General features: G+C 40.8%; 1 protein-coding gene across 4 annotated transcripts in view; it reads left to right on the forward strand.

The window, feature by feature from the left end:
- EBF1 (EBF transcription factor 1) overlaps positions 1-12,669 on the forward strand; it is a 410,044-nt gene that overhangs the window by 382,399 nt on the left and 14,976 nt on the right. For all 4 annotated transcript variants that reach the window (XM_040239659.1, XM_040239661.1, XM_040239662.1 and 1 more), the window contains exons 12-14: positions 9,648-9,713; positions 10,686-10,863; positions 11,527-11,706. In XM_040239659.1, the coding sequence (XP_040095593.1) occupies positions 9,648-9,713; positions 10,686-10,863; positions 11,527-11,706 (424 nt within the window). The remainder of the gene's footprint in view (positions 1-9,647; positions 9,714-10,685; positions 10,864-11,526; positions 11,707-12,669) is intronic.

Consider the following 12,669-nt stretch of genomic DNA (forward strand, 5'->3'; position numbering starts at 1 on the left):
GTCCCCTCCTGCTTATGCTGCTTTTATCGGGGGAGTTTCACCTAGTTTTGTGTGCCCTTGAAATTGTATACACAAGTGTGTGTGTGAGATGAGTATGCACACACCTGCACACACACATTGTTCTCTTGGGGACGGAGATTGTAGCTTCATTAAAAAGGCCATGACTCCCACAGAAGTGTTAATTCTCACTGTGTTACTTTATTTATGTTACCTTTAACTAACCAACTCTGCAGTAAGGTATTCTGTCACTATTGAATCATGCCCAATTTAGAGATGAGGAAACCGAGGCTCAGGACAGCTCATGCAGCTGTCAATAGAGATTTTTCATGTCCAGATTTCCTCACCATTAGTCTGTTCAGAGTCTTTCACAGGGTTTTGCAGGCACATAATCCACACTGGCTGTAAGAATGCACAGGGTTTGCCCAAATTCTTTGGAAAATAAGTAAGGGTTATCACTGCTATCACTGCCTCCTGCTCCGTAAGCCTGTCTGCTGAGCTCGAAGCTGGTCTGAGTCCACTGATGAGGAAACAGAGGAAACCAAGGGCTGCATTTACAATGCTGCAAGTGGCCGAGCAGGTTTTGAGCCAATGCTTTTGGATTCCAGAGCCCGAATCTCTAAGGCACTGCCTCCTAGAATTAAGAAATGGGAATTGTAAGAAAAAATGCAGTTTTATAAACCAGATTTTTAGAATTCCGCAAGTTCAGCTAGGGGGAGGAGGAAGGTGGTAGGCAGGGTCTGAGGGTAGCTCACAGATGGCTGAGTCAGAGGAAAGAGGCAGCAGGAATTAAAAATACATATAGAATACCAGGAGATTATTCTCTTTCTCTCTAGCCCCCGAGTCATCGCGGTAGGGACTTGTAATAACAGTCACTCCAATAGCTGTATTCTTGAGCCTCCTTCAAGTCCTTTTTTAGCACGGAGCTCTTGATGGGTGGGTGCGCGTGTGTGTGGGGGGGTAACTTTAACCTTCATATCACACCCTGTGTACAGAGGCTTTGAATATAATTACTCATTAGTTCAAGGAGAAGTCACAGGAGGAGGCACAAGGGGCTCATTTCTACCTCCTAACCATCCAACACCCTCCTCTTAAAGACCAAAGAAACAGACACTAGGACGTCTCTGGCCATGCTTACTATTTTCAGCCTTGAGTAACACTTCAATTAAACACTGGAGTAATAAGAACCAACAGAGCCCCAGCAGTCTTGAGGCAGTGAATTTTAATTGCAGTTATAGTCAGGACCATCTGTAAAGCTTTGGGAATCATCATTTACAGATACCATTCGTCTGGAGGTACATGCAATAACCAATGATGTTCAACAATTTAAGAAGCCAAAACCAACTCTATTTTTGCCTCCCTTAGATATCCGTAAAGTCCAGCGTAGTTCCAGCCTGCATGTATCACTCTCAAGTTTAACTACACGTACTTGTCCAAAAATATAAATATACACATACATTTGTATACACACACACCAGACACACATACACAGACATACGCCGACATACATAAAATAAATCTCTTTGTTTACTCAATGGTCCTCTTACTTTCAAACTAGATATTTATTCTCTCTCACCCTAGGGAAAGGGAAGCCACAGCCAAAAGACAAAGAGAAACACAAGTAGTTAATTTCTGCCTTTTGTGTTTCTAAGAGCCCAGGCCTTGGCAACTTAAAAGAGTTTCAAGGGTAATTTTGACTCTAGGCAGTTTTTGTTTCATGTGCTGACTTTACAACCTAGCCCTGAAAAAGGCACCTCTGTCCACAGCTTTCTCTTTAAGCAGAGACTTTCATCCTGATCAGAAAGTCGATTTCCAAGGCCACTCAGCAGGACCTAACCCAGAGCGTTGGTCTTAAACCAGTACAATGAATCGGAATAAGAAGAGCCAGCCAGAGGTTACCAAGTTCAGCTCTGTACCTCCAAGCAGGTCATATCCACAAGGGTGCAGACACCATTTTTCACTGTATTTGTGGCGGGAAGCACCCCAGGCTCCCATTCACCAATTACCATGACACCATTTAGAAGAGAATGCCACGAGACCAAAAAGGGCGGGGGGAGCCATTGTCATCACTCTTCTCAGGAATACCTGGTTTCACAATTTATACTTAACTGCTGACACTTGAAAAGTCGAACATTTTGGTAAAATGAATCAAGCTGTAATGTTTCTTTTATGAGATCCCCTTGCAGGAAAGGGAGGTTTGGCACCTCGTGGAGACCAAGCTTAGTTATCCATCATAGTAAAGTCAGCTGTCCTAGCCGGCTTCTCAGAGGTCACGCGATCGAACCAGCAGCTCTTACAACTATATTATTGCTTACGGAACAGTAATTGAGGCACGAGATAAAAATTACCTGGTCTAATAGGCAGCGAACAATTTTCACTCAATAAAATTATAAGCCAAATCATTCATTTCATAACACTCTGGCTAATTTATTTGTTGACCTTTTAATATCCATAGCTCTTCAGTGGTATTAACTGCAACTCAGACAAAATCTCTTGTTCATTTCACTTTCATTGATTTTTTTTTTCCATTGAGGCAATAACAGCTGCCTGAAAACAGCCTTTTTCTTTCCACTGTAAAAGTCAATCATGTAAGTTAGTATGTCTTACGTTGATACAGCTCTGTTAGCTTACAACTGCCTTAATTTCATGTGATTCAGAAGTCTTCTATACCGTGCTTCTAACAGATGCAAAGCTTTCTGGTGCACCTTCAGCCACGTGGCACAATGATAACATACGTTTGAGAAGAGGAGTTATCATCTAATCTGAACACGAAATCTGCCTTAAAATAAGAGGAGGTTTGGAAGCACCCTCCCCCCCTTCAAACCTCTGCAGTGTCTTTAGAATACTTTTGAAGCCTCTTGTGCGAATAGCAGTAGACCCTTTCAAAATACTTAAATCCTTTGTTTTGAAATTTTCTGCAGATTTTGATTATGGTTTGAATTTTATTTTTCTTTAAAGGCTATGGGCAATGAGTGTGTGCTGGAATGCTCCTTAAGCTTCAACTGGGGCTTCTTATATAATAAAATGCTCTGAAGTCTTTAGAATGCAGGGTTGTAAAATATAATTGTTACACATTTGGCATTTTATGCCTCCCTAGAAATAACCACTTGCTACCTACACCTCATCTATGTTCCTCCTTTCCATTTCAATTTCGTCTAAAGTGGTCCTTAGCCATAATGAGAATGCCCCTTTCAACAGAAACATGTTTAATTATATCCATGCTAAATGTAAGCGACACTTCTCAGTCATAGGGCTTCTGAGTAAAGAATGTTTAAAGTGTGACACTGAAGGCTTCTAATGATCTGCAGTAAGCTCCATTTTGAGAAGTTCATAATACCAGAAAAAATGAAAAATTTAAGGAATGTCTCAGAGGATTGGAAACTAAACAGTGCTCAAGTATTATTTTGGTTTGTTTTATTCTTTCCCTCACTGCCCTCATTATATGATTTTTTTTTTTTTTAGGACACAGAGTCTACCATTGTGGAATTTTCCATTTGGCTGAATAAACATAAAGGAAGTTGGGATAGAAAACTACCCTCCACAGAAATACCTTTCAGTACAACTAGTATTTATTGTGCTGTACATACAGCTCTGTGGGAAATGGGCTGCCAGAAACTTCCAATCAATTTTTCAGCTCTTAGACTTTCCAATCAGTGTCACCCACACTTTGAGAAGCAAGTGGGGAAAGAGCTGGAACTTAAAGGCTAATAAGCTGAATTACACTGTTCAAAATGTGAACCCAGTGTAAACTCTAGAGTGAGGAGGTGCATGGAGTCAGTGCTGGTTTCATTGATAGGTGCTTATCGACTTTAAATCAGGAGTGATTTTGCCATTCCACTCCATATTTTGCTGATATTTGGACCCACTGTATCTTGAATCCCCTGATAAGGAAAGTAGATTGGTGATAAATGGGTGTCAGCGAAATGTGCAGTGACAGGAAGGTATTGTACTTCTTTCGTAGGAATCACCCAAGTCAACTTGACTTTGATAATTGATGCTTATCGTTTAGCTGTTTTCTCCATCCCTCAAAACATTATTTTCTACTTGAGGGAGCATAAAGCCAAGCACAGATTGTCTTCTGAAATTACTGAAGCATCCCTGGGCTTTAATTTTATGAGGGAGTTTCCAGAGTCTCAAAATCTGATTCTGATATTTGAAATTAATGTTGTGGTGGTAAATGGGTACCCATCTGGCTTTATGAGTTGGTCTATATGTGTTCTGAATGGAAGGGAGTTCAGGGCATCTCCCCTGCTCATCTGGGTTTGAATTACTTAAAACATTGAACTGGATTTATAAATGGGCTCAGTATCGGATGGTTAGACATCCTTCCCACTCTCCCTGGGAGGCTGGGTGGGCACAGTGAATATGGACTTATTATTAAGAGCAACACATTTGGGATCAGATGCTGACGATTCACATGGAGGGTGAATAATCCTCAGAGATTTTACTGTCATAAAACAGAAGGAAAGATGAGTTGGCCATGTCTGCATATCAGATATGATATGCCTTGTTCCGGAGAGTATGCAAAAACCTAAGTATTTCCAAGAGTCTAGGAGTACAGTTAATAAAAGGCTAATGTACATCAAGACCAGCCTCATGTTGATAGCAGCCTATAACTTGAGATAATGTCTGTACCCGAGATGATTCATTATATTAGTCACAAAATTAAAGTGTAAGTACAAGTCAGCAGGAGTGAAGGAGCAAATTCACTTAAAAAATGGTATAAAAAACCTCCCCAGACTTGACCTTTGGGAATTTATATATTGGATTAAAAAGTCTAGAGCCAAATGGGGCACCAAATTTAAGTCTTCTGCTTTTATAAACTATGCCAAATATATGACTTGGTCATTTCCTCATATAAATTAAGCACATACTTTTAAAAATCAGTACCTATTTTAGAATAAACTCTTCAGCATGAATTTCTCAAGGGCTGTGGTTTGCTGAACACAGTGCTAGGTGCTTGGAGAAGGAGATTAAGACATAGCCATGACCTCAAAGTACCTACAGTCTAGTTGTTGGAGGTTGAAGACTCACACACTTAAGAGCAGAACAAAATGACCCTACAGAATCTACTTCTGTGTGGCTCTCGGGGTGGGGGGCGGGTGGGCAGTCAGCACTCTTTTTCAGAGGAATGAGAGAGGTTAGAAGCTGGAGTCTCAGTGAAGGTGGAATTAGTTCTGATAGGATAGTGTAAGTATGAAGAGTTCAGGCTCTGATGTGTAACAGGACTGAGATTGAATCCCTGCTCAGACATTCATTAGCTGTGTGACCTCAGGGCAAATTGGTGGACCTCTCTGAGTCTCAGTCTCCTTATCTGCCAAATGGTGATACAGAGTCTCACCATGAGGACTGAGTGAGTTAAAGTCTCCCTTTCCAAACACAATGGTTCTCTTTCCCATTACTCTACCACCACCACCAGTACCACAGTCATTACCAGACTCTACAGGATGGGAAGGCATTGCAAATGGACACAGACCGAAGCCAGTGTTCCAGATGAAGTAAGAGCAGATGGATGATGGTTTGGAGATAGGAGGGGGCCCAGCATGTTCCTTCTAGACTGAGGAGGTAAAGCTAGCCCAGAATCAAGAGCAGTTCTTCAGATGTACAGGGAGAGGAGGTTGAATAAAGAGGGGTGGAGATCTTTTGCAACCGCCTAGGAACCCTGTACCTTAATTCTGGGAAGATAGGGTGCCTTGAAAGGTGCTGCAGAGGAATGTTGGTGTGCGCCTACTTGGGCAACAGGAAGTTTAAAAATTATTTGCTAACTGGGTTGCAACATGGGAAGTAAAGCTGTATCTTCTCACTGTATTTGTAGCTCATTTGGCATTTTTATCATTAAGATTCCAAAACATAGCAAAACTTATGACAATTACACTTGACTGTTCCTTGAATCTCTCCAGTGTTTCTACTAACTCTAAACAGATTTAGTATAGCTTATCCATTTTTTCTCTCCAGAATCCCATTCACATAATCATCAATCAATGGTCATAGCAAGGCAGGTAATGACCAGTTTTGATTGTGAAAGGAAATAGGTCAGTAAAGAGTTGTTGTTTTTAAAGAGTAAACATTTTCTATGTCTTTAAGAGAGAATAAGTCCAAACTTATGAAAAGAAAAATAGTCTGACTCAGGATATAGGTTGGAGAATAAGCATTACCTCTATAAGGAGACTCTGGGGCTTTTCAATATTTAGGGTACTAGTATTTGTTTTTTTAATTGCCCAATGGGATATGTATTTTTTTAATCCAAGGATAGGATTAATTATCTTGGAAGAGTCTAATCTCTACCCTCATGTTTTAAACTGCAAGCAGGGAGTCATTTTAAACATTAAGAAGAGAAGAGAAAATCTCTCCTGACAAATAAATGCTTTGAAAAATTAGATATTAGTACTAGTCAAATGCTCTTTCTTTTCAGAAATATTAAAATTGCCTATTAGAATGGAAGGATCCTTATACAATGTCACAAAAAATAAGACTTTAGGAACAATTTCAGAGACAAAAGATTATATGAAACCTCCAGCTCTTCCCCTTATGGGAAATTTCTCTCTCTCTTTTTTTAACATCCCAGGCTCAATCATTTCCTAATGTGAAATTACAGATTTTTCAAATTACCATATAAAACTGCAAAAAAATTACACTTGTGGCCACCAAAGAGATAGCATATACTATCAATTTGATTTTAAAAGGCATACATCTTTTATACTACCTGTCATTTTTATAATGCCTTTTACAAATTTAATCAATACATTTTAACATTCTATATACTTTAAGTGCAATATACAATAAATATTCAAGTTTCATCTTAAACATGCTTTAGCCTTTAAATTGTTAAAACTGCAGTGCCCTTTCAATCTACTTACATAATGTCATAAAATATACATTTCAAGGTAAATGAAGTCAGCTACTTCAATTTAGTCCCTCAAACTGGTAGTAAATGAGAGGTTAACACTATGGTGCCAAACCCATTATTGAGTAAATTTAGCACCTTGGACAGCTCTGTAAAATCTTTATTGCTTTCCTGACCTGCTCGTCATGTTCTGTCTGTGTGTTCAGTGGTTCTCAGCTCTGATTGAAAGGCAATATATTAGATCCCCAACACAAACACGCTTGGGGGCTAGTTCACTGGGAGCCTAATGACATGGAGGTGAGAGCAATTTTCTGGTCACCGAAATCCAAGCACCTTGCAGGTTCGCTGCACTAACTCATAGAGGACCCAGACATTTCCTTTCTCCTTCCCATTTGCAGAAATAACTAATAGAAGCTGCATCACATTGGCCAAGCTGAGCCAAAAGCCGTCTCCCCCTTAAGTCCCAAAGTTGATACCACAATGAAGGACACTATAAAATAGGCAAGATACCATTTTAAGAGAGTCACTTTCAGGACATGACATTGAGTTCACTGTCCTCAAGACTGCTGGTCTGAAGCAATGCTGGGCTGCTGACCCAACTATAGCAATGTGCCTAGTGGAAAGCGTGTCCTGGCTCCATGGATTGAAGGGAGGAGGCAACTCTAGGAAGTGAAGTTCACATGTTTCACTTTCAGGGGTTGAATGCTGATGAGAGCTCTGGGCATTGAGTAAGGAGAAAAAGAAACAAGTGAATTATGTCATCAAAACCTTTTATCACTAAAAATATCAGTTCACAATATATAGCCTGCCCTGATAATTGAAATTTTTCAGGTGCAAGAACTTCAAAGATACTGGAGTTTATTGGAATTTGCCTCCTCCCTGGTCCTGTGAAATTAAAATAAGCACTGCTTTAAACCCTCAATGATACTGCTCCAAGATTGAAGTTCACAAATGCAGGTTCTAACTGCATACCTCATCTTGCTTTTGACAAGCAAAAGTCTTGTGTTTTTTTTCCCTAAAATGAGAAGAAAGAAAAATATCTTCTTTGCCAAACCCAAACACTGACATATATATCCATTTGAAGAAATAAATGAATATAGATGCAGAGAAGTCAACTTTTAGTATATAAACTAACTTGATCCTGTTTTGTTTTAATCTTTTCTAAGAGCCAGATAAAGCCGTGAGGTTTTAATGAAAGCAGTACAGGCTGAATTTGATCTGGGGATAGGGTTTACTGTGCCCATACCATAGTAAATTATTAACTGCTATGGTCAGACAGCACTGCAAACAAAAATGTGGTAGGTTATCTTGTAGCTTGCATTAAAAAATAAAGAAATTATTTCAGATGGATTGATTCAAACCCCATTGATTATATAATGTTTTCCACTCCTTATCTGAAAAATAACAGAACTGTTTTGTAAATGGGGTATAGCAGCAGCTTAAAGCATGCATAAATGTTTATTGAGAACTGAAAACCCCTCAACCTCATTTTTGAATTTAGGACATTATATATGTCATAAGTAGTTACTGCAGTATGACAACTATTTTATCTTATATTATAGAGAATTTAAAATTGAAAAATGCTAATATGTATCTAAAAGCTTGTCATTTCAAGAGTTGTTCAAGAATTTTTGAAGAGGCTATGGTGACAGCAAAATGAATGCAATTATATCCCTATTTTGTGATCAGTGTCTGCAGTATGTGAAAATTGAACAGCACTGCTTCTCCATGCAGAAATCTATTGTGTAAAATGTTTAAAGTTAAACTTCTTTTTGAAACTTTACCCACAGCAAAAAAAAAAAAAAAACGTAAACATATCTTCTTGCAAATCACCTCTGATAATCATACTATGCCTTCATGTTTGGTTCTCTGATAAGCCTCCATTTTACATGTATCAAGCTTAGCTTTTCTTTTCACATTGCAGTATAAATGAATCTTCAGAAAATTGGGGCTGAATAAAAGGAACAATTTCTTGTGGTTAGAATGAAAAAAATTATCACCACACATATTTTTGTAGAGTGCCCTATATTATTAGAAACAGGCATGCTAGCTAAATATGGAAGTCCACCTAAATGAAAGGAGACATTTTTTCTTCAACTGGAGTGAACAGCAGAGCATAACACCTAGGAGGAGGATGAATGAGCAATTGGGGAAAATGACAAACAATACTGAAATAGCAAAGAATTGCTATAAAAGAAGCAGACTCTGCCAGTCATGAAAATTGGTGCAGAGGGAGCTTCTGGGGGCAGGAGAATTCTTTTGTAAGAACCTCTGACAAAACAGCACATCACCCCCTGATCTCATGACTCTGCCACACAAGGGAGATATACAAGAGGAGTCTAATGCCACATGCTTCTTACTAACTGAAGACTGATTGGAAATCTCTTGAAAATGACCTGTCTGATAAGGTCATGGTTCCTGGAATAAGCAATTAAGTGCAAAATAAACACATCTTAGGGATTCATAACATGCACCAACTGACATCGATCGTAGTAATCTAGTAAATGACCTTGCAATTGTATTCAGCAATAAACATATGAGTGCTTTATCGTGCTTATGGCAGACTATTGAGTGATGTATTTTATCTTGCAGTACCAATGATGCTCACCTTTTGACTTGATTAAGTGTGTATATGAACAGGGATAAATTGGTGATTTAACACCATTCTGGGGTTCCCCAAACCCACTGCCTTTAAAGCAGTGTGTTGGCAAAGGATGGTGAGAGGGAAAATAGAACATGATCATGTGAAAAGATAATGACATCCTGCCTTCACTCAGAGGACTGTATCTGCTTTTTTCCCTGACAGGAAGTGATACTCAAAAGGGCTGCAGATCTGGTAGAAGCACTCTATGGGATGCCCCACAACAACCAGGTGAGTGTGCTGGGTCTCGAACCTTCCACGTTCAGCTGAAGCTCCCAGAGTCCTTGTTAGAATGAAAAAGCAGGAAAATGATAAAAGCTCTTTCATGAGTTCAGAGTAAAAAGTCATTCAGGCCTAACATGTTGCAAAGCCATTCAGTTCTTCTCTCTTCTTTTGTAAATCTTTTATTGCCTTTTCTAGGGAATAATTTTTCTTATAAGAAAAGGTACTTTATTTAAAAGGAATCTCCTGTGGGAATATAGTTCATCATTGAAGAAGAGAGTTACTGGTGCTCAATTTTATTCCTTTCAGGTTTTCAAGAAAACTTAGGAGGAAAAGGGGGGCTTAATTTCTTCTCCTAAAAAGTGTAACAAGGCCTGAACATTGTCTGCTTCTGTTTCATAGAGCAACTCCATGTTTCTGATTCAACTTGCTCAGGAAACTACAAGCCTGAGATAATCCTTCCTTTTTTGTGTCATTTGAATCGGTCGGTGTCCAAGGGACACAGGCCTGCTAATACTTAAGGACATAGGTTGTCATGTAAACCTTCCCTTAACTTCATCCAGGGAGATGAATTTCAGGGCACATGTGCACATGTGTGTGAGAGAGAGTGACCCCAGAATTTTCTGTGTTACTGGTGGGGAAGGGAAGCTCCAGGTTGCTGTCCCTTACTGCAAGGTAGTAAGGAGGACTGGCTGAGTTAATGGGCTGTCAAAGTCACACAGAATAATGCAGCCCAGTTCTGTCCTTAAGGAGGTAAGTGTCCTTAAATGAGGTCTTCGCCTCTCTAAGCTTCAGTTGGCCCATCTGAGGTATGGGCTTGATGATGATGAGACTGAACACACAGGTTTGTTGAAAAGGTTGCAGAAGTTAGTGCAGTTAATCATGGAAAGCCCTGAGTGCAACCTGCAGTAAACACCTGGGATGTGGTCTCCCAGGAATGTGACTGGGGCAGTTACACGGGATGTTCCTGTTGCTTTTCAGGAGATTATTCTGAAGAGAGCGGCTGACATCGCAGAGGCTCTGTACAGTGTTCCTCGCAACCACAGCCAGCTCCCAGCCCTCACGAACACCTCGGTCCATGCGGGAATGATGGGCGTGAATTCCTTCAGCGGACAACTGGCCGTGAATGTCTCCGAGGCGTCGCAGGCCACCAATCAGGGTCAGGAGCCCTCCCTTGTCCCCACCCCCACCCTCGCTGATTTCCTTGTCCCTTCCCAACCTCAAGCTACCCCTCCCCATTTATTTGACACAAAAGTGTTTATTTTTTCAAATTATTTCCCCCCCACCCCAAAAAAGGGAGATTCCTGGGTCTGTGTGTATCAGACTTGTAGACTTTTGGTTCTAGCCATCATGTCGGATAATCTGGCGGCGGGTGGCTAGACAGGATCCATTAATTTAGCCGTCTCTGCATTTGACTTTTCACTGTAAACCATGACTGACAGGTCCCAAAGAGGGCTGGAATTGAAGTTCTGGAGGGGCCAGAGCCTGTCACCCTCATCCAGGGAGTAGGAACCTGTTACTTCCAGGGTACATCTCTCAGATTGGGATTTATTTCTGTTCCAAAATGATAATTTATAGGTCCTGCATTGCCACTTCTCACGGGCCCGATAAGTATTTATGATCTCCTGAGAAATGTGTCTTTCGCTCGCTTCCCATTTTAATCACAGAGCTAGCACCACCAACCCACCCATGAATCACTCGGCCCCTTCCCTTTGGGATGTGGTGAGGGGGCAAGAGCCAGAGACCTCCTTTCCCCCAGCCTCCCAGGCCCACCACCCACCTGAATGCCACCCTCATCCTTGCTTTCGCCCCTGCCTCTCAGGTTTCACCCGCAACTCAAGCAGCGTGTCACCACATGGGTATGTGCCGAGCACCACCCCCCAGCAGACCAACTATAACTCGGTCACCACGAGTATGAATGGGTATGGCACTGCTGCCATGTCCAATTTGGGCGGCTCCCCTACCTTCCTCAACGGCTCAGCTGCCAACTCACCCTATGCCAGTAAGTAAAGATGTGTGTCCTGTGTTTCTGCACATTTTTTGCTTCAAAACCTGGGCGTTGTGCTGTGTTGGCTCATTGTGCAGGCCCCACCCTGCCAGGTGTGGACCCAGGTGATGGGACCCAAGGCAGCACTGTCTCCATCAGGAATCTCTGCCCTCCTTGCTCATCATTCTCCCCTGTCTCTCTAGCAGAGCTTGCCTGTGACAAGAGTAGCAATGTGAGGTCATTGTGAGAACCCAAGCTTCCAGTCAGATGGAGCTGGGTCTGACTCTTCTACCAGTCACTGACCGGTGGCCCTGAGCAGGTTCATCTCCTCTCTCAACCTCAGTGTTCTTATCTGTAAAATGGGGAAGGAACCCACTCTCCCTCCCACACAGTTGTTGTGATACTTGGATAAAAGAATGCATGCAATAAGCTTGTCCTAATGCTTAGCCCATGGGTGACGCAGTCAGTAAATCTTGGTAATAATCATAATGATAGAATGATAATGTTAAGTGGTGCTAGTAGTTTAGCATGGTAATGAGTATCTAAACCTTAAAATCTTTTATTTTTAAAGATATTTACTTAATTGGCTGCACTGCATGTTAGTTGTGGCATGTAGGATCTAGTTTCCTGACCAGAGATCGAACGTGGGAGATTCCTGCATTGGAAGCATATAGTCTTAGCCACTAGGCCACCAGGGAAGTCCCTCTCCTTTATTCTTTTAATGTTTAGATTTTTTTCCCTTTTGTGTTTTATATGTACAAAGAAAAAACAACCAAACATTCAAACCAAAAAACATACTTTATTTTTACCCAAAATTTGGCATGATGAAAAAACATATACAAGAAATTGTTCTTTTGTGCCTTGTCCCTGTCTTAAAGAAGCTGAGGTTAAAGGTTTTTGTTTTTTTTTTCTTTTGGTGCAGTGTTTCAATTGCATCTAAAGAACCTCAGGGAACTGGCGTCTTTACATACAAAACGT

Source organism: Oryx dammah, unplaced genomic scaffold, assembly GCF_014754425.2.
Source record: "Oryx dammah isolate SB20612 unplaced genomic scaffold, SCBI_Odam_1.1 HiC_scaffold_5, whole genome shotgun sequence".
Lineage (NCBI taxonomy): Eukaryota > Metazoa > Chordata > Mammalia > Artiodactyla > Bovidae > Oryx > Oryx dammah.